The sequence below is a fragment of the Dendrobates tinctorius genome, unplaced genomic scaffold (genome assembly GCF_039654945.1).
Source record: "Dendrobates tinctorius isolate UK_male_01 unplaced genomic scaffold, ASM3965494v1 ptg000574l, whole genome shotgun sequence".
Lineage (NCBI taxonomy): Eukaryota > Metazoa > Chordata > Amphibia > Anura > Dendrobatidae > Dendrobates > Dendrobates tinctorius.
The window spans coordinates 641,198-664,202 of record NW_027362232.1 but is presented as its reverse complement, the minus strand read 5'-3'; the positions used below and the strand labels follow the sequence as shown (position 1 = coordinate 664,202).

At 44.1% G+C, this 23,005-nt stretch overlaps 1 protein-coding gene across 4 annotated transcripts in view; it reads right to left on the bottom strand.

The window, feature by feature from the left end:
* The window catches only part of PRORP (protein only RNase P catalytic subunit), an 85,726-nt gene extending 62,739 nt beyond the window's left edge, over positions 1 to 22,987 (bottom strand). For 2 of the 4 annotated variants that reach the window (XR_012227963.1, XM_073565189.1), the window contains exons 1-3: positions 21,832 to 22,987; positions 12,157 to 12,204; positions 11,103 to 11,235 (exon numbers count right to left, since the gene is read on the bottom strand). Coding sequence is in view for 3 of the 4 variants with exons in the window: in XM_073565189.1 (XP_073421290.1) it covers positions 11,103 to 11,235; positions 12,157 to 12,204; positions 21,832 to 22,772 (1,122 nt within the window). In the remaining variant the exon portion in view is untranslated. The remainder of the gene's footprint in view (positions 1 to 11,102; positions 11,236 to 12,156; positions 12,205 to 21,831) is intronic. The other 2 variants (XM_073565188.1, XM_073565187.1) reach the window with 2 other exon arrangements.
* Positions 22,988 to 23,005: the final 18 nt, after the last annotated feature.

Here is a 23,005-nt window from a genome sequence, read left to right as displayed (position 1 = left end):
GCAGTTGTACAACATTGTACAATTGCATGCTGGTAAGTGAGGGAATAGGTAGTTCTAACTCCCATAGTGCAGACAGAATGCTGTTGAGGAACTACTCATTCTTAACATTTTATGGCAAGATACATTGCATGGACAATCTCGAGAGCGCTTTGACACGTTAGAATGGTATGTGTACCATAAACAATTTTAAAGGGTTTGTCCAGGCTTACAAAAATAAAGCTGGTTTTGTTGAAATACCAAACTCAACCTATAGAAAGGTGTGTAGCTAATTTAGGAAATAATATTTTAGAATTTGCGCCAACTGTATATAAATATGAATCAGGCCATACTCACCTGTCAGATCCCTGCAGCAGTGCATCCCTGGTACCCCTGCAGGACTTGTGCTGCATGAGGGACACCCCGATATATTATATATTATATATATATATATATATATATATATATATATATATATATATATATATACACACACACACACACACACACACACACACACACAGTTGTGGCCAAAAGTATTGACACCCCAGCAATTTTGTCAGATAATACTCAGTTTCTTCTTGAAAATGATTGCAATCACAAATTCTTTGGTATTATCTTCATTTAATGTGTCTTAAATGAAAAAACACAAAGGAGAATGAAGCAAAAAGCAAAACATTAATCATTTCACACAAAACTCCAAAAATGGGCCAGACAAAAGTATTGGCACCCTCAGCCTAATACTTGGTTGCACAACCTTTAGCCAAAATAACTGCGACGAACCGCTTCCGGTAACCATCAATGAGTTTCTTACAATGCTCTGCTGGAATTTTAGACCATTCTTCTTTGGCAAACTGCTCCAGGTCCCTGCTATTTGAAGGGTGCCTTCTCCAAACTGCCATTTTTAGATCTCTCCACAGGTGTTCTATGGGATTCAGGTCTGGACTCATTGCTGGCCACCTTAGAAGTCTCCAGTGCTTTCTCTCAAACCATTTTCTAGTGCTTTTTGAAGTGTGTTTTGGGTCATTGTCCTGCTGGAAGACCCATGACCTCTGAGGGAGACCCAGCTTTCTCACACTGGGCCCTACATTATGCTGCAAAATTTGTTGGTAGTCTTCAGACTTCATAATGCCATGCACACAGTCAAGCAGTCCAGTGCCAGAGGCAGCAAAGCAACCCCAAAACATCAGGGAACCTCTGCCATGTTTGACTGTAGGGACCGTGTTTTTTTCTTTGAATGCCTCTTTTTTTCTCCTGTAAACTCTATGTTGATGCCTTTGCCCAAAAAGCTCTACTTTTGTCTCATCTGGCCAGCGAACATTCTTCCAAAACGTTTTAGGCTTTTTCAGGTTAAGTTTTGGCAAACTCCAGCCTGGCTTTTTTATGTCTCGGGGTAAGAAGTGGGGTCTTCCTGGGTCTCCTACCATACAGTCCCTTTTCATTCAGACGCCGACGGATAGTACGGGTTGACACTGTTGTAGCCTCGGACTGCAGGGCAGCTTGAACTTGTCTGGATGTTAGTCGAGGTTCTTTATCCAACATCCGCACAATCTTGCGTTGAAATCTCTTGTCAATTTTTCTTTTCCGTCCACATCTAGGGAGGTTAGCCACAGTGCCATGGGCTTTAAACTTCTTGATGACACTGCGCACGGTAGACACAGGAACATTCAGGTCTTTGGAGATGGACTTGTAGCCTTGAGATTTCTCATGCTTCCTCACAATTTGGTTTCTCAAGTCCTCAGACAGTTCTTTGGTCTTCTTTCTTTTCTCCATGCTCAATGTGGTACACACAAGGACACAGGACAGAGGTTGAGTCAACTTTAATCCATGTCAACTGGCTGCAAGTGTGATTTAGTTATTGCCAACACCTGTTAGGTGCCACAGGTAAGTTACAGGTGCTGTTAATTACACAAATTAGAGAAGCATCACATGATTTTTCGAACAGTGCCAATACTTTTGTCCACCCTCTTTTTTATGTTTGGTGTGGAATTATATCCAATTTGGCTTTAGGACAATTCTTTTTGTGTTTTTTTCATTTAAGACAAATTAAATGAAGATAATAATAACAAAGAATTTGTGTTTGCAATCATTTTCAGGAAGAAACTGAGTATTATCTGACAAAATGGCAGGGGTGTCAATACTTTTGGCCACAACTGTATATATACACAGACCCGGTGAGACCACTGATCTCTTAGCTGCAGGCCATCAAACACTGGACCATCAGGAAAGACTGGAATGTGGCACTGAGGGCGGGGGGGGGGGGGGGTCCTTAACTTTTTTTTGTTTGTTTTGGGGGGTGGGGTAAAGGCAGCATTATTATAATTTTTCTGCATACATCAAAACTGCAGCCCCCAAAAAAAAATCAAAAGACAAAATAAAAGCCACATCCTATTACCTAAATCACATGCGGTTTTCACATATGATTTTAATACTGTTGATACATATTGTGCTCTGATTCAGGAGGAAGTTGATTCTGGGACACAAATGATTAAACCTAGAATAAAAACAATATAGAGATGCCTTGTAGTAAGTACGGTAAGTACATATGTGCAGTGAGTATGGAAAGTATTCAGACCCCTTTAAATTTTTCAATCTTGTTTCATTGCAGCCATTTGGTAAATTCAAAAAAGTTCATTTGTTTTCTCATTAATGTACACTCTGCACCCCATCTTGACTGAAAAAACAACGGAAATGTAGAAATGTTTGCAAATTTATAAAAAAAAAAAAAAATGTATTCTAGGTTTTGTCTGTTAATCGCTGCAGTGTGAGTGTGCATCTACACAATGCACTTTTACAAACAAGTATGCTGGCCTAATTTTTCGGTTCAATGATAAAATGATCGTAGCCTTATAATAGGTTAAGTGTAATCTCGCATAGGGAGCTTGTCAGTTAGTTTAAGTCCCTAAACGGCCACCACTTGCTATTACTGTAGGCGTCTAGTTTTGTAAAGAGGCCCTCCGTGTATTATTAGCAGATGCCCTATGCAATATCCCTTCTTACAGGCTGGCAGCTTCAGATACAAGTAAACTCATCTTTTATTGTCAGATGAGGGTTTGAAATGATGAATCATGGGCTCTTTTTCGGTTTAATAGGAAAGTCAAAATCTGTAAAATTAAATAGAATTATTGAGAACTTTTGTTTTTTTTGCATTAAATCTGCAGCAAACAGTCCTGATAAAGAACAAAAAAAATTTAAGTTTCAAATACCGTAATTAAAAAAAAACAAAAAAAAAACTATACTTTCTCCGTGGTAATAGGGTAGTTCTTGGGTACCCATAGATCTTTGTTTGCTGATCACTAGTGATAACATGGCTCTAATCACAGGCAGCAGGGGTCACATCTGACTACACACCATTGCTGGAGGCCTGCTATAAAGACTTAAGGCCCCGTCTCACATAGCAAAATAACTCGCCTGCAATCTCGCTACATGTGACACGCAGCAGCGACCGGCTCCCCTGCTGGATATCGCTGATCGTGCAGGAATGTTCTGGGAATCTGTTGCTGCGTCGCTGAAGAGATCTTCCTGTTTGGCAGCTTACTAGCGATCATTTAACGACGCACCAGCGATCCCTACCAGGTGGCATCATTGTCGGGATCGCTGGTGCGTCGCTAAGTGAAACGGGACCCTAAGGGAGGCACATTGTATTTCTCTTATTTTATACACTCTTTGGTTGTCCCTAAGGTAACCAACAACTAAAACTGCACGATTTAGTCTGGATTTGTTGCTGCAGATTTCTCCACCGTTTTCTCAAGATTTGCTGAGTAAAATTTCTCCTCCATTTTTTAATACTTTGCTTATAAGGCGCCATTATATTCCACAGCGCTTTATCATCACTGTCCCCATCGGGGCTCACAATGTAAATTCCCTACCGGTATGTCTTTGGAGTGTGGGATGGAAACTGGAGAAATCCACGTAAACACGAGGAGAACATACAAACCCCTTGCAGATGTTGTCCTTGGTGGGATATGAACCCAGGATCTCAGCGCTGCAAAGCAACAGAGAAAAAACACTGAGCCACCGTGCGGTCCTATATATAGTACAGTGCAAACCACTGAGCCAATGTGCTGCCCTATATTTAGTACAGTGCTAACCACTGAGCCACCGTGCTGTCCACTAAACTTTTCACCATCAACTCTGAGTGATATTATTAAAAAAATGGAAACCTTCAGGATCTTCATCAACTCCACCACTAAGTGAGGATCAGGTAATGTTATAGAGCAGAATCACTGAGTACTGAGAAGCGAAGAGAATTAAGGTCACCAACGCCCTGATGACTCCATAACTGCAGAGTCCAAACCTCCTCTGTTATTAACATCAGCATAAAAAGTGAGCACTGGGGGCTTTATGGCCCAGCAGCTTCAAGCAGTCTTACATCATCCAGCACAATGCCAAGTGTCGGATGTAGTGGTGTTAAGTCAACACCGCGAACTAGGGAGCAGTGGAAACGTGATCAATGGAGACGATTCTCACGTCTCAAGCTGGCATCTGATGGACGAGTGAGTTTGGTGAATGACAGGAGAACCTTCAATGACTGACTACATTCTGCCTGCTGTAAGGTTTGCTCAAGGAGGGATAATGCTATGAGGATCTTTTTTGGGTGGGTCAGCCTGGGCACCTTAGTTGGGTGAAGAGAAATCTTAATGCTTCACCACAAGACATTTTGGACAAGAGTAGCTTCCAACTTTCTGTAAACAGTCTGGTGAAGGCCCTTTTCTGTTCTGTACCCACTGCACAAAACAGCAGTCGCTAAAAATATGGTTGGGGGAGTTTGGTGGTAGAATATGACCAACTGCACAGAGCTCTGACCTCAACCCCATATCCAACACCTTTGGGATGAACCAAAATGCAGATTGTAAATCCAATTCTGGTCCAGCATCTGGGTCTTTCTTCTAGATGAAGAGGCAAAAATATCTACAAACACCTCCAAAATCTTGTAGAACATCTTCTCAGAAGAGCAGGAGCTGTTATAGCTGCAATGGGTGTAATGTGTAGGTGCCCCAATACTTTTGGCAGGCTAGTGTAGTATCAGTGAAAATTGGACTTAAACAGAAGTGTTTTATTTTGTGTGGTTTTAGGTTGTACTTTTCTCCTATCCGGATGACTTTTTAATCATTATCCTTAATGTTATACTGGGCATTGTATAGAATATTCCCCAATAAATGTACACTACATATATTAGTAGAGTGGGGAAGGCATTGAAAAGCTGTGGGTCTGTGGGTTTGTTCACTATGCAAGGATTAGTCATATCTTGAAAGAAAACCTGACAGATAACAAAATTAGTGTCCTGATTTCTACCTACGTATGTACTAAACGACTGAGGGAAATTACAGGCAAAACCAGCCAAATGTATTCTGTTCATTCCCCAAATGAGAATACCCTATTTATTCCCCAAATATATACAGTGCTGTAATCAAATTAAATAAGACAATAAAATTATTACTTTTTTAAAGATAATATTTTCCGCTACCAAAAATGCAAATTATTAACTCCCCGTTGACTGGGACATTTTTCCTTTCTGAGCTTTTTTTTTAACCTCTTCTTCTTTCAAGGAGCATAACTTTTATTCTTGAGTCTACACAGCTGTTCGAGGGTTTGTTTTAAGCAGTTGCAGTTTTTTAACTGATACTATTCATTTTACCAAATAATGTACTAAAAAACATGGAAACAAAACCCCATGATTCTGCAATTGTTTTTTGAGATTCATTTTTAACCCCTTCCTGACCCACGACGCCTACGTATGCGTCATGAAAACCAGTGCCAATATGACCCAGGACGCCTACGTAGGCGTCATAGTATAAATCACCCTCCTGCGGGTCGGGTGACCAGGGTGAGGGTCACTGAAAGATCACGCAACCCGTAGATACAGGAAGAGTTGTGCTTCACCCCTGGGGGGAGGCTTGGCCCCCCTGTGGCTACGATCGCTCTGATTGGCTGTTTCACTTTCAACAGCCAATCAGAGCGATAGTAATATTTCATCAATGAAATTTGATTAAATATTACTATCCAGCCATGGCCGATGCTGAAATAGCATCAGGCATGGCTGGAGACACCGATCCGACCCCCACCGACTGTCATCATCTGCTCCCCCTCCCCTTCCCTCCGCTCCCCCCTGCGTTCCAATCAACCCCATCCCCCCTGGTACCCTCCGAGTCCTGCTGTGGCTTCCGGTGTCCCACCATCCCGGATCATGGGCGTTGCCATCCTCCAAATTGGCAGGCGCATGCGCAGTGCGCCCGTCGAATCTGCCAAACCGCAGATTCCATTCATTTTGATCACTGCGATAGATCCTATCACAGTGATCAAAATAAAAAAAATAGTAAATCACCCCCCCTTATCACCCCTATAGGTAGGGACAAATAACAAAATAAATAAAATATTTTTATTTTTCTATTAGGGTTAGAATTAGGGTTAAGATTAGGGTTAGGGGTGTGTTGGGGTTAGGGTTGAGATTAGGGTTAGGCTTGTGGTTAGGGTTGGGATTAAGGTTAGGGGTGTGTTGGAGTTAGGGTTATGGTTAGGATTTGGGATGTGTTGGGGGTTAGAGTTGGAGTTAGAATTGAGGAGTTTCCACTGTTTAGGCACATCAGGGGGTCTCCAAACGCGACATGGCGCCACCATTGATTCCAGCCAATTTTGTGTTCAAACGGTGCTCCCTCCCTTCCAAGCCCCGACGTGTGCCCAAACAGTGGTTTACCCCAATACATGGGGTATCAGCGTACTCAGGAAAAATTGCACAACAACTTTGGGGGTCTAATTTCTCCTTTTACCCTTGGGAAAATAAAAAATTGGGGCTAAAAAATTATTTTTTGAGGGAAAAAAATGATTTTTTATTTTCACAGCTCTGCGTTATAAACTTCTGTGAAGCACTTGGGGGTTCAAAGTGCTCACCACACATCTAGATAAGTTCCTGCAGAGGTCTAGTTTCCAAAATGGGGTCATTTGTGGGGGGGTTAATAATAATAATAATAATAATAATTTTTATTTTTATATAGCGCTAACATATTCCGCAGCGCTTTACAGTTTAGGCACATCAGTGGCTCTGCAAACGTAACACGACGCCCGCAGACCATTCCATCAAAGTTGGCATTTCAAAACGTCACTACTTCATTTCCGAGCCCACGACGTGTGCCCAAACAGTGGTTCCCCCCCCACATATGGCGTACCAGCGTACTCAGGACAAACTGTACAACAACTTTTGGGGTCCAGTTTCTCCTGTTAAAAAATTGCAGGCTAAAAAATCATTTTTTGAGGAAAAAAAATGATTTTTTATTTTCACAGTTCTGCGTTATAAACTTCTGTGAAGCACCTGGGGGTTGAAAGTGCCCACTATGCATCTAGATAAGTTCCTTAGGGTGTCTAGTTTCCAAAATGGGGTCACTTGTGGGGGGGTTTCTCCTGTTTAGGCACATCACTGACGAAGAGGGTTAGCTGCTCTCAAAACGCGTAGGAATTGTGTTTCCTCCGTGCACCCGTCCGATCCCTCCAGTGACGTCACTATTAGCTCCGCCCCCTCATCCCCGCCGAGATCTCAGCGTAGCTTCTGGCCGGGGCGCGCAAGGATCCGGCGTCCTCCTGCAATTCATCCAGCAACCACTTCCAGCAGGTATCCTTGCGGTTGACACCCGCTCCCCCTGCACTACAGCTCTGCACTCTGTACCACCAACGTTAAGAGCGGTGCGACTCATAACTCCCCGTGCCTCTCTGCAATAAGGCGCCCGCTCGCACCACACCACCTATGGTGGATTACTGACTTTGGGAGCTGTATTCTGACATCTTGGTCCTTATACACTATACCACCAACGACTCAAACAGTGAGTAACAGTATTTTAACAACTTACATGGGCTTATAAACATATTGCTATAGAAAAACGCTGAAAATGCAAGCACATTTGCTGTATCCTCCACAATTTGGGAACAAGCATATTTATACCACTCTCTGTTTTAACAGTGTGGTTAGTGATATTGTTACAGTTATCTTTGTATTGTTGCAGCAAACCCACCCCAAAAAGCCAGAAATTCATAAGCTATACAATCACAGCAACAAGTACCTATACATATTTGGAGCATATAACCAGGTGGGCATATTAATTTATATAGTCTACCCCCCCTTTTTTTTCTTCTTCTCATATATATTTTTTCTATTAAGCTCAACGCACAGCCAAAGTGGAATTGTTCTTTATCAAGTAAATTTGACCTTATTTCTACATTTGAGAGTAAGTAATTTTATACTACTCTCAGAATTGATAGCGCGGTGATATTATCCCTATTATTGCATTTTAAGTTTTGACAGGCAAGCACAGAACCTGTCCACTTATCACCTGCAGCTTTCAACATCAATATAAGCCTCTATATATTTATTTGACGTATAGAAGCGCCAGTGTTTATTTATTTATATTTTTTAAATTTTAGGATCCATTTTAGCCTGTTGCCCATGTGAAAATGAAAAAACTGAGGCTAAAAGAACATTTTTATGAAAAAAAGTACTTTTTTTTTTACGGATCAATTTGTGAAGCACCTGGGGGTTCAAAGTGCTCACTATGCACCTAGATAAGTTCCTTAGCGCAGGGTTCCCCAACTCCAGTCCTCAAGGCCCACCAACAGACCATACTAACCCCGCACTTAGTCAAGTTATTTAACAAATTCTTGACAGGCTTGCCAATTCCACCCACCATGCTTCACTCTTATATCACCCTTATTCCCAAACCAGGAAGGGACCCTTTAGAATGTGCCAATTATAGGCCTATAGCCTTACTTAATGCAGACTTAAAAATTTTTACCAAATTGCTGGCTCTACGGTTATCTGCCCTGCTTCCCCATTTAATTCATAAAGACCAAGCGGGTTTTGTTACATGCAGACAGGGGGGAGATAACACAAGAAAGGTAATCGACCTTATTGAAGTGATCAATAAAACAGAGAAATCAGCACTTTCACTTAGCTTAGATGCTGAAAAGGCTTTTGATCGTCTTGGGTGGCCATTTACGTTTCAAACACTGGCTCATTTTGGCATTTCGGGACCTTTTATAACCGCCCTAAAAAGTTTGTACACACACCCATCGGCGGCTGTAAAGTTACCCCATGCATTGTCTCAGCCTTTTCCGATTTTTAATGGCACCCGTCAAGGTTGCCCACTCTCTCCATTACTCTTCGTTATGTGTATAGAACCACTAGCTGCGGCTATACGCCTTGACCCTAACATTGGGGGAGTGATGGTTAGAGATAAAGAATTTAAACTGTCTTTATTTGCTGATGACGTGCTCTTAACTCTGACCCAGCCACATACAACCCTACCCAGTCTGCATTCACTTCTAAAACAGTTTGGCCAGCTCTCGGGTTATAAAATAAATAAAGCAAAAACGGAGGCTCTTCCCCTTAATATTCCAGACAGATCATTAAGCTCCTTAAAAGGTAATTATAACTACAAATGGCAGGATACTGCCCTGAAATATTTGGAGTGCAGATACAACTTATTATTCAAACATAATTACCCCCAATTGTTTTCAGAATTGAAATAAATACTTAATAAATGGAATAACTTACCACTATCCCTATTTGGGAGAATATCAGCAGTTAAAATGGCTATTCTCCCTAAGCTACTATATTTATTTGAGACTCTCCCCAATGTCATTTGTTTTTTTGACCTTGAGAAAATTTCCAGTCTGGCGCCGAAACACGTTGGTACAAATATAAACCCAATCAGAAGCTCAAAAGCTCCTCATTTTCCGAAGCATAGCCCACTTAATGTGATTCTCTCCATACTGGTAAATACACATCTGGAAAAAATCTCTTTCAGTCACTGGGCAGCAGGCGATATTCACAATTATAGTGGTATTTTCCCTACACAAAACACCACCAAGTGAGTGCTCCCACCCTCTCTTAAGGCCCCATCACACACAGCAAACTCGGGCTGATTTTGTGATGCCACAGCGATCTCGCCAGCGAGATCGCTGTGTGTGACAGGGATCAGCGACAGCCCCCCCGCCGGGTATCGCTGATCGTGCAGCATCGTCCTGGACCATTTTTTCATCGCTGTTCTCCCGCTGGCCAGCACGCATTGCTGCGTGTGGAAGCGGGAGCCAACGATCAGCGACACTCCCAGCGCTCTTAGCAGGCGCTGGGAGTTGGTATCTTAGGTAAATATCGGGTTACTAAGCGGCGTGCGTCAATTAGTTACCCGATGTGTACCTTAGAAACGTGCGTGCTCGCAGCTCCCAGGGCGAGGAGGCAGGTTTCTAAGGTACACATCGGGTAACTAAGTGACGCGCGCCGCTTAGTAACCCGATATTTACTTTAGATACCAACGTCCTCGCTGGTGAAGCTGCCTGTTTGGCAGCTCACCAGCGATCATGTAGCGACACACCAGCGATCCTGACAAGTTCATATCGTTGTCGGGATCGCTGGTGAGTTGCTACGTGTGACGGGGCCTTTATGCTCTTTTTAAAGGGTACTATCCTATTGTGTGCTCTTTTGCCCCTCTCTAAAGTTCTTCAAAGTGCAGTATACAGCAGAAGGCACTAATCAATGTATGGCGCTCGGTGATCCGCTCTACATATTGCTTACATCAGAACAGCTATCAGCTGATCGGGGATGCCAATGTGGGACCGCTATTGAGCTTACTTTGATGACCTATCCCGTGGACAGCTCATCAATATGCGAGTCGCAGACAACTCTTGCAATTTCTTTCATTTAAAAGTTACAACTGAAGTAAATGAAAGCTGTAAAAATCTCTATACACTGAGCTCCCCTGGTGATGGCTGCAGGACAAAGCTAGGGTTGAACAAAGAGAAGCCTGAGAAGTTATTCAGTGCCTTGTCCCCCTCTCACCATGGACCACAGCAACAGGCAACCTTGACCCGGCCAGCAGGCATCCTCCGCCACGGTGACACACCTTCCACCACGGAGGCACGCACCTTCCGCCACGACGACAAGCACCCATGGCTATAAGAGCAGGCACCCTTGTCCAGAGCGGCAGTCACATAGCAGGTATGGTCTGCCACCTGCATTATTATTAGATTAGTGGAAAGCCATATAATTGTGTAAAGCAAACTAACTCCTAAAGTTTTAGCTTGTAGTGAACCATTTGATATAGACATTTAATAACTGTGATAAGCAGATGAGACTCACTCACCTCCGGGGTGGTCTTACGAAATGTATCTTCCCCCTTTATGATGATGTTAATGACAGCCTTTTTCAGGGTCTTGTATTCCTCTGGTGTCAGGTGAATGGACTCCAGCTGTTCTTTACAGGCCTGACAGCGACCACTTTAGGATGGATGGAAACATACTTTACTTAAAGAAGGCAAAACCTACCAGAAGAAGCAGCGGTTTATATAGAAGCACCAGTTATCACTTCTGCGGCAACCTCTGTAGATCATGCAGATCCCATGGGAAAGGGCTATATAACTTGCAATGAAGGGCTACTCAAGAGACTATGGATGTGCTTGTCTCCTACATACCCAAACCCGCACACGGTTATCAGTATAGAGGCGAGAAGCATGTCCCGGACACTTTTGACATGGGTTTATTTTCTGCTATAACCAACGATTCCTTTCTTGGGAGAATCACAGACATCACTGGTGTTCAGGGTCACCAAGATGTGTGGTTCCTTGACCATTAGCATCACAGCACTAGGACTCGGTGAAGGTAGGCAGTAGAAACCAGTAAGGACACATCCACATTGGTCAAATACGCTGCTGACTTTCTGTACAGATTTTCCAAGCGGAAATGCTATGTATTACAATACCGGCAATGTGAAACAGATTTTCTTAAATGTCATACACACTGCGAATTTGATACCTGCAGAGTGTCAATTTCTGCTGCGGATTTCACCATTTGCAAGTTCTGCATTTTTAATGTATAAAACAACTTTAGAATGCACAGCCAGAAAAAATGCCTGATGAGCCTCATTCAGACGGTTGCTGTTTTCTGTCCGTGTGCACAACAGCGCAGTGTGTGGATGTGACTGGCCCGAACATTACAACGATTGTCTCAACCGGGTCTTTAACAAAACATAGGATTTATCTGCCCACCACCCGGTAATTTACTAAGAGGCTTGTAACATAAAAAACACACTGGGCACCGCAAAAAGAAAAGCACAAAAGAATGCAACGTATCCTGGGTATAATCTGACCTATGGATCGGCCTTTTTGTTATCCAATGTTAATATACAGTTGGAGCACTCACGTATCTGTGGCTTTGGTCAGCTGCCCTTTCCAGGTTTCATTAGGAATCCTGAAAGATGAAAGAAACATCGTTTTATCTACTTCATCACATCACATCATTTTGCTTCTAGTTGTCACTTTTCACCACCAAACATGAACATATCATTGAGTTTTTCAATCTGAGTGATGTTTTACATTTACCTGAAATTACCTGTATACTAACATAGATATTTTTGATCATATTAGTTGAAAATGGCTCGATGGGATATAAAACATTTGACAAGATGGCAAAATCGTAAAATTCTCATACATTTTATCATCTTCTGTGAAAATTATGCAGCCTCAAGTACTGTAATTTGTACGTTTTTCATTTAGGGACCTGTGGTCTGAAGACAGACAATTATAAACCACATCAAATATACAGCTCTGGCAAAAAGTAAGAGACCACTGCAAAATGTTCAGTTTGTCTGATTTTTCTCTTTATAGGTATATTTTTGAGTAAAATGTGAATTGCTATTTTATTCTATAAACTACTGACAACATGTCTCCGAATTTCCAAGCGATAAATTTTGTGTTTATTTTTAGAAAATGAGAGATGGTCAAAAGAACAAAAAAAATGCAGTACTTACAGACCTCAAATAATGAAAAGAAAACAAATTCATAATCATTTAGAAACAACAATACTAATGTTTTAACTCAGGAAGAGTTCAGAAATCAATATTGTGTGGAATAAGCCGGATTACTTACCGGTAATGCTCTTTTAATGAGTCCACGACAGCACCCACTGGAGGTATCGGATCCGCCCATTTGGAACAGGAAACCCTACAGGAAAGATAAAAGGGGCGGTCCGCCTTTCCTCCTCAGTTTTACGTTTCAGAGTACCAGAAGGACCGCCAAGGATTAGGCAATGTTCTCTTATTTTAACATCTTTCTTATCCATTATTTGGTAATACTTTAACTATTGATATATTTAGGGGGGGAAGTGAACGGGTGCTGTCGTGGACTCATTAAAAGAGCATTACCGGTAAGTAATCCGGCTTTTTACTCTTCGCCACGACAGCACCCACTGGAGAGATTCCAGAGACCATCACCTGGGTGGGACCACCGTGCCAAGGATAGTCCTGCCAAAGCTTAAGTCAGAGGTTGATGAAAGATCAAGTCTGTAGTGGTTATAGAAGGTAGAAGGGGATGACCAAACTGCCGCCTTACATATAGTTTCAATCGGAACATCTCCCTTTTCCGCCCAAGAGGTTGCCATTGCCCTGGTGGAATGCGCCCTGATGTTCCCTGGAGGATCTTCGTTTTTTGCGGAGTAGGCTAAACGAATGGCCTCTCTGATCCACCGGGAAATGGTGCTCTTCGTGACTCCATACCCCTTCTTACAGCCCTGAAATGAAACAAATAGGGCCCTACTCTGCCTCCAACTGTTGGACCTCTCAATACATTTTAGGACAGTTCTTTTGACGTCCAGAGTATGGAACCTCTGCTCTTCCGGAGTAGAGGGATTTTTATAGAAGGTTGGGAGGAGTATCTCCTGAGATCTATGGTATTTTGTTGCCACTTTTGGCAGGTAGGCAGGGTCTGGTTTTAATACCAATCTGTCTTGGTATTCTTGAAAAAAGGGTGGATCTATTGATAAGGCCTGAATATCACCCACTCTTCTAGCTGAGGTTAGTGATACTAAGAGGGCCATTTTAAGTGCTAAGTATTTGAAGGGTATTGTGTCGATCGGCTCAAAGGGGTCTACCGTTAGGGCGTCTAAGACCAGATTTAGATCCCATGTAGGGACGGAGGGTATGTGGATTGGAGTTATTCGTTCACATGCTGTAATAAAACGAGTTATCCATTTGTTGCCTGCTATATTATGGCCATATAGTGCTCCTAATGCCGATATTTGTACTTTCAGTGTATTTACTGCTAAGCCTAAGTCTTTCCCCTTCTGCAGAAATTCCAAGATTGGGATTATCGGAACTTCTGTTGTATGAGGTACTGTATGGAATTGAAGAAATTTTTTCCATATTCTAATGTAAATCTGGGTCGTGGACTGTTTTCTACTTTGTAGTAGTGTAGCAATTAAGGACTCCGAGAATCCTCTTGTCCTCAATAACTGCCTCTCAAATTCCACGCCGTCAAGTGCAAGCTGAGTACTTGAGGGTGGAAAAAGGGGCCTTGGGAGAGTAGATTGGCAGTCGGAAGGATCCAAGGATCTGTTATCGACATAATCTGCAGCCACGAAAACCACGGTCTTTTTGGCCAGAACGGTGCTATTAAGATTATTCTTGCTTTGTCGTCTCTGATCTTCCGAATTACTTGAGGTAGGAGGATCAATGGAGGGAACGCATATGCTAGGTTGAAATTCCATGGAACTAGAAAGGCGTCCAGTATGTTTGGGTGATCTGACGGAGATAGGGAGGCAAAGGTTTTTATCTGCCTGTTCTCCCTTGTGGCAAAAAGATCCACCTCGGGTTGTCCCCATGCGGCTACTATGTCCCTGAAGACCTTCCGATTGAGGCACCACTCTCCTTGTCGTAGAGTGTGACGGCTTAGGAAGTCTGCCTTTTGATTGCTCTCGCCTCTTATATGAAGGGCCGAGAGGGACAAAAAATAGTTTTCTGCTAAGTTTAAAATTTTTGCCGCTGAAGACATCAGAGTCTCTGATCGAGTTCCTCCTTGTCTGTTTATATATGCCACTGTGGTGGTATTGTCCGACAGGATCCTTACATGCTTCTGTTGGAGCTGTGGAAGGAAGTTGTATAGAGCATAGAACACTGCAGTCAGTTCTTTTAGATTAGATGAGTAATCACATTCCTCTTTACTCCACCTTCCCTGATAAAACCCATTCTCCATGTGGGCTCCCCAGCCCTGGGGACTGGCATCGGTGGTTACAATACAGGATGGAACTATAACCCATGGGACTCCTGAACATAAATGGTCATCGTCTAACCACCACTCTAGGGAAGTCAAGACTTCTTGTGACAGGGTTATTTTACTCTGTAAACGACCACTATGTCGCTTATCCTCCTGGAGGATCTGGTGTTGTAGTGTACGGACATGGTATTGGGCCCACCGGACTGCCGGGGTGCAGGAATTTAGTGATCCTAATAGTGACATTGCTCCTCTTAAGGATACACGTGGTTTATCTATAGCTGCTTGTATTTTTTGTTTTGTGAGGATGATTTTTACCTGGGGTAGTAGACATCTCTGGGTCAAGGAATCTAGTTGAAATCCTAGAAATGTCTGGAGAGATTGCGGATCGAGTCTGGACTTTTGGATATTGATGATCCAGCCAAGGCTCTGAAAAGAGGAGACTGCGTCAGTCACACGCTCAGTACATTGTTTGACTGAATTCCCAATTACTAGGAAGTCGTCTAGATATGGTACAATTAGTGTGTCCTTTTGGCGAAGGTAGGCCATTACTTCTGCCATCACCTTGGTAAATATTCTTGGTGCCGTGGAAAGCCCGAAGGGCATGGCCGCGTATTGGAAATGACGAATCCTGCCCTCGACTTCCACTGCGACTCTTAGGTATTTCTGGAATCTGTTGTGTATAGGGAGATGATAATAAGCATCTTTTAAATCAATCCCTGCCATTACGCAATTTGGGAAAAGAAGCTTTATAGTGGATCTAATCGATTCCATTTTGAACTTATAATTTTTTATAAATGAATTTAGCTTCTTTAAATTAATAATGGTTCTAAATGTACCGTCTGGTTTAGACACCAAAAACAGGGGAGAGTAAAAGCCTCTACCCTGTTGTTCCTCAGGGACGTCAACTAAAACTTTTTTAGCTAGCAGGACTCGAATCTCGTCTTCGAGAGCCTTTTGCTGAAGTGAGGAATTAAGGCGAGTTATAACAAAGAACTCATAGGGGATTCGAAGGAATTCAATCTTTATTCCTTCCCTGATTATATTCAAAATCCATGGGTTTAACGTAATTTGTTCCCATTTGGTAAAAAAAAATTTTAATCTGCCCCCAACCGGTGGGTCTAAACTTTTAATTTTTTTCTCTCCTATATGTTGGCCCTCTGAAGATGGTACCCTTCTGCTTTTCGTCTTTCGTGGCCCATCTCGTTCTGTCCGATTGTCTTCTTCTCCCGAATGGCCGTCTTTTAAAGGTTTTCCTATAAAACGGAATGGGAGAATCACTGAAGGCCTTTTTCCTTTCTTTTGCCTTGGCGAGAATTTCGTCTAAGGCTTTTCCGAAGAGGAACTCACCCTCGCATGGGGTTGCACTAATTTTGGATTTTGATTGTGCATCCCCTTTCCAGCTTTTTATCCAAAGCGCGCGTCTGGCGTTATTCACCAGGGCTGCCGACCTTGCTGCAAGTCTTAGGGTGTCCGCTGAAGCGTCTGCCATAAAGGCAGCTGCCCCTCTTATCAACGGGATGGCTGCACGCAGTTTCTCCCTTGACACTCTTTGCTCAATCTGCTGGTCTAATTGATCTAGCCATACCAGCATTGACCTAGCAGTACATGTGCTGGCTATTGCGGGTTTGAATACCCCGGTGGTGGACTCCCAGGACCTTTTGAGCGAGGATTCAGCCTTTCGGTCCAATGGGTCTGCTAACAATCCTGCGTCCTCGACCGGGATCGAGGTTTGTTTGGAAGTGGAGGATATGACAGCGTCCACCTTTGGTATTTTAGACCATTTTAATAGATCTTCATCAGTGAACGGGTACTTCCGTTTTGAAGCGGATGGGAGAAAACCCCTCTGGTCGTGTTTTTCCCATTCCCTTTTGATGAGATCTTTAATTGCCGGTATTACTGGAAATGATCTCCTCTTTTTTTCTGCCAATCCCGCAAACATAATGTCCTGCGCGGTCTGGGCTCCCCTTTCCTCTTCACACCCCATGGTATTCCTAACCGCTTTTACCAGGTTATCTACGCTGTCCAGAGGAAAACATGCGCGTCCTTCCGCCTCCGAGGATGATGATGAGGACGTGGATGCGGAGCCTGAGTTTAACCCCTGTTCTTCCTCTGACTCTGAACTGACAATAACCTGTTTTCTATGCCTGGACTCTGCGGGAGTGCTGGCGCGGTTGATGGCTTGTATTTCCTCCCTAATTATGGCTCGGATATCCTGAGAAGAAAGACCCTGCCTGGTCTCTTTCATGCATTGTTTGCAGAGTTTTTTGGGGTAGGAGTCAGGGAGAGGCTCTGAACATAATGCACATTCTTTATGTTTTGTTTTTCCTTTTTTCTTTGACTGAAACGGGAGGTCAAAGGTAAAGAGAGGGGGGGGGGGGGGGAGGAGAGGAGGTTAGCTTAATAGGTAGAGCATCTGCTTTGCACACTCACCCAGTGAAGCTTAATACCGGTTCAGATGGCTGAGACGGTTTGGATCGGGTTTCTGCTGCCTCGCTCCTGCGGGCGGTCTCCGTCCTGGCGCTGCGGTCCCTGGTGGAGTTGCCCCCAGCTGAATCCCCTGCTGGGGTTTGCGACTCTGCGGGGGACGACATGTTCCAATGTTGCAGCGCTGCAGCGCTGTTTTACCTGTATCGTTGCCCCGGAAGTCGCCCTGTCACAGGGCGCATGCGCCGCGTCATCGCCATCTTACCCCGGAAGTTCAACCATTACTTCCGGGGTATGGGAGCGTCGGGCGCCGGCCTGCTCCCGCGCCACCGCTAATAACACGCGGCTCGCGCGCACATGGCCTCACCATCCACGCTATACCCCCACCGATGGGAATGGGGGGGGGGGGGAAAATCTCCCGGATGCCAGACCGGCGCGCTCCCTGGTAAGACCGGGCGGCCCTCCCCGGACCCGGCCATTACCACTGTGCCACCAGACGAGGGGGGAGCCGTCAAACGGAGTCTCCCCCGACGCTGCCTCCGGACCGCAGCCCCTGCCGTTCCCGAAGAGACCGCACAGGCGGATGCATGGCCCAGGTAAGATCCTGCAGGATCCTGCTCCATTTGGAACAGGAAACCAAAACTGAGAAGGAAAGGCGGACCGCCCCTTTTATCTTTCCTGTAGGGTTTCCTGTTCCAAATGGGCGGATCCGATACCTCCAGTGGGTGCTGTCGTGGCGAAGAGTAAAAACCATGCTTTTTAATCCCAGCTTTCATGCCTCTTGGCATGCTTTCCACCAGTCTTTCACTCTGCTTTTGGGTGACCTTATGCCACTCCTGGTACAGAAATGTAAGCAGTTCTTCTTTGTTTGATGGCTTGAGACTATCCATCTTCCGCTTATTTACATTCCAGAGGTTTTCAATGGGGTTCAGGTCTGGATATTGGGCTGGCCATGACAGGGATTTGATGTGGTGGTCCCTCATCCACATTGACTGACCTAGCTGTGTGGCATGGCGCATTGTCCTGCTGGAAGAAGTAGTTCTCACAGTTGGGGAACATTGCCTGAGCAGAAGGAATCAACTGTTTTTCCAGGATAACCTTGTATGTGGCTTGATTCATACATACTTCACAAAGATTAACCTTCCCAATTCCAGCCTTGTTGAAGCATCCCCAGATCATCACCGATCCTCCACCAAACTTCACAGTGGGTGCAATGTACTGTTGCTTGTACGCCTCTCCAGGTCTCCGTCTAACCATTAGACGACCAGGTGTTGGGCAATGCTGAAAATTAGACTCATCAGAGAAGATTACCTTACTCCAGTCCTCTATGGTCCAATCCTTATGGTCTTTGGGAAACTTCAGCCTAGCTCTCCTTTGCCTCTCATTGATTAAAGGCTTTTTTCTAGCTTTACATGACTTGAGCCCTGCCTCTAGGAGCCTGATACGAACTGTCCTTGCCGTGTACTTCATCCCAGCTGCCATTTGCCATTCCTTTTGTGGATCACTTGATGTCATCCTGCGGTTACTGAGTGACATTTGAATAAGATGACGGTCATCCCGGTCAGTGGAGAGTCGTTTTCGCCATCTGCCGGTCTGTAGCTTTGTTGTCCCAAATGTCTGCTGCTTGACCTTGTTGTAATGGACTGCCGTCTTAGAAATTTTAAGGATGGAGGCAACATGACACTCACTGAATCCCTCTGCTAGTAAAGCCAGAATTGAGTCCTTCTTTTCCTCACTGAAGACTTTTCTTTTGAACTCCTTTGGCATGGCTAAAAGTTATTTTTTCATTCCTATTACTTTTGGGATATTACTAGCACTTGTTTTGTCATCCAGCTTGTCCTATTGCAAGAGGATTGTGAACACCACAGCAGGGTTTTTTGTACTTTCCTTGGCTAAATAAGATTTGTTTCAGGTTTGGTTAAGGCGATCACCTAATCAGAAGCACATTAAGTAGAATGAGGTGTACTCTGGTTGGAATTTAACTGACACTGGAATGGAATGGCTGTCAGACATGGAGAGAAGCTGATTTTTATAAAACTGTTCAGTGGTCTCTTAATTTTTGCCAGAGCTGTATAGTAAAGGTGGTGTCCACAGGGCTGTAGAGTCGGAGTCCATTTTGGTGAAGTCAGAGTTGGAATAAAATGGACCGAATCCTAAAATATATAATAAATTGGGTTCAGTAGTTCAGTACGAGATGTGCTGTAAATTATTTCATAAGAATTTAGGAAAGTTATGAAACGTTCTATAAATGTCTGTTCTGCCTGATATAAGGATTTGGGCTTTAAGTTTAGATGAATCTGTGCTGAACTTTATGTACATGCTCAGTAGTGACCAGTGTTGCAGATGAGATGAATCTGTGCTATTATTATAGTATTATATGCCTATTTTAAAAATGTATCAAAATTTTATTAAATATCATATAATTAGAAAGACAAGACAATCACAAAAAATATATGATAAAGGTGCAAGATGGTGATGCTATGGGTAAAGGGTCACCCCTCCTTTATGACAGCGTTGAAAAAAGGCAAAAGAAAAGTGACCTTTTCTTTTGACACCACAGCCCCACATTGATTACAAGGTAGGATAAACAGGACCTGTCAACCTTCCTGACATTTATGTTGTAACAAATACTTATATTTCCCATAAAATACCAATTCAGGATCACCTGGAATTTTAAAGGGAACCTGTCACCTCATTTTTCTGATATGAGCTGCGGCCACCGCCACCAGGGGCTTATCTACAGCATTCTGTAATGCTGTAGATAATCCCCCGATGTAACCTGAAAGATAAGAAAAACGAGTTAGATTATACTCACCCCGGGGTCCGGTCCGATCGGTGTCGCGGTCGGGTCCAGCGCCTCCCTTCTAGCGATGATGTCCTCCTCCTTGCTTCTTCCTCGGCTCCTGCGCAGGTGTACTTTATCTGCTCTATTGAGGGCACAGCAGAGTACTGCAGTGCGCAGGCGCCAGGAAAGGTCAGAGAGGTCCGGCGCCTGCGCACTGCAGTACTTTACTCTGCCCTCAACAGGGCAGAGTAAGTGCGCCTGCGCAGGAGCCGCGGCAGAAGTAAGGAGGAGGACGTCAACGCTAGAAGATGGGAGGCGTCGGACCGGACCGCGACACCCAATCGGGCCGGACCCTGGGGTGAGTATTATCTAACTCGTTTTTCTTATCTTTCAGGTTACATCGGGGGATTATCTACAGCATTACAGAATGCTGTAGATAAGCCCCTGATGGCGGTGGCCGCATCTTATATGCCAAAAATGAGGTGACAGATTCTTTTTAATAAATGACAAATGAGGTGTTACTATTCCCTTTGTCAGTCAGTATTGATTGGAGGCTGTGAAAATCGGTAACACCCATTGGAAATGTATTCATAGATTCATAGGAGCAAAAACAGGAACAGTACAACCCAAAGTTAAGAAAATAAATATTAAAAAAATCTGTCAGCAAAACTATGTAATCTGAGGACAGCATGAGGTAAGACCTGAGACACCGATTTCAGGAATGTGTCACTTATTACACTCTGTGCTGTTGCTTCATTACAATGAATGTTTTATCACCAGGAGATTATCTCTGCCTGGACTACAGCTCATTTGAGTCCTGATCTGATCATACTTCCACCATTTAAGAACTCTGTGTCACAATTGCTGCACCCAGCAAACTAAATGATACATTTTTGGAATCAGGGTCTTTTTTCCTACATTATCTTGCTCTCAAATGAAGATTCCAAATGTCTGGTGACGGATTCCTTTTAAATGTGGGATACAATCATTTACATTTACTACACCAGACATGTCAGCAGATTATGACGTTGAGTCACTTCTCGCCAACAACCTGAGAGTCGGGGTAGTAAAGGAGTCTGAAGTCAAAGGCCAGAAGGATACATCATAAACAGAGGGATGAGACAAAGGAGTAGTCAGGTAATGGTCCGAGGTCAAAATATCAGGATAGCGGATCAGAGCAAAGGGAGCAGGCAAAACAGATGGCCAGAACGAGGTCCAAGGTCAGGCAGCAAAAAGATCCAAGAGCCGAACACAAGGCACAGAGAAACAAAGCTGAATGTAGAAATGGCAGAAATCTGGGACTGATAGCCCAGCTATGTAGCTGGGTAATCACCTGGGACAGGAAACACTTGAGAGCAGCCCAGAACCTCCCAATCTCAGAATGGCTTGCCGAGCTGTCAATCAAAACACTGACAGCTCAGCACACGCCTGCAACATACTGGATGACTGAGCTGTCAAAATACTGACAGCTTCAGCAACCCCTGCACCAGATTGGACGGCTGAGCTGTCTAACTGCATCCCAGACACATGAGGGTTGGAATTGTGACAGATACATCTGGAAATTTAGAAACAAAAGTAGGACACCACACAGCAATGTACGGTAAATTAATCCAAAGTTACCTTTCAAACCAGGACTTGATGGTTTTCATTAGAGGTTGCCCGGGGTAGATTTGAGCTTCTCTAAAACGCTTGAGGAGATCATAAAGCCTGTTCCTGAACGCCTCATCCTGTAAGTCCTGATCAGCATTAAACAGACTCTGGATGGCATCTTCAGGGAGCTGCAGGTCTCTCCGCAGCATTTCGTCATACAGCTTCCAGGCCAGCTCGCTCTCCCGATGCTTGATCGCTCCCTTTATACATTCTCCGTAATTCCTAGCAGACGGCGTGCTGGCTTTTTTGATGGCCTCTAAAGAAGCTATTGCTTCCTGCCACCGATCAGTATCACTTAGACCTTTAATGAGGAGGCTGTGCGCCCCGGTGTCCAACGTGCCGTACTTCATCTTCATGATGTCGCACACGTCGTAGATCTCGTGGGTCTTCTTCTGTTGTACACATAGCACCAGATATCTCAGGAGTAACTTGTACGGAATGTCGCCTTCCTTCACCGCCACGTAGGATATAAATGACTTGACGATGTCCAGGTCCGTGTTATGTTTAATCATCTGGTCCATTACTAGTCCTTCAAAATTTCGAAGATATTCGTAATCCAATCTTAAGCTGCTCCAACTGTCGACACTCAGCGGCTCGGAGGGCATCGCTACCCTGATGCTAGGTATACGCGAGGTGGAGGGCTTATCTCTTATTAACTCTTTATTCCTATCAGACCTCGTCTTGGCGGCTCCGGCAGAGAACACAGACGAGCCTCCCATGTATTCCTTTCGATCAGGTCGCCTCGAGTATTTAATGGGGGGTCTATCTCTGTCTGCGCCAGCATTGGCACTGCACGTTGTACTGATAGCTTGCCCCAGGTTATACCCTATGGCGGTAACTTGGCATGTTGGCACTTTGCTGCCACATATCGGTCTATACCATGCCCTGCACCACAGCTGTAAGGAGAACATGCTGCTCCTTCCACAAATGAATGTAGTAATAATTACAGGAATAAGCTATGAATTCTCAATAAATAGGACGTGAATACTCCCCCATCACTGCTCTGCACATTCACTGCTCCTGTCCTTGCGCTACACATGTGTCAAACCTCAATTACTTCCGGGTTCAACGGGAACCAATCAGAACGTCGCAGGAGTTCACCCATCGCTAGAGCGTTCGACGTTCTAACAAGCGTCTCCGGAAA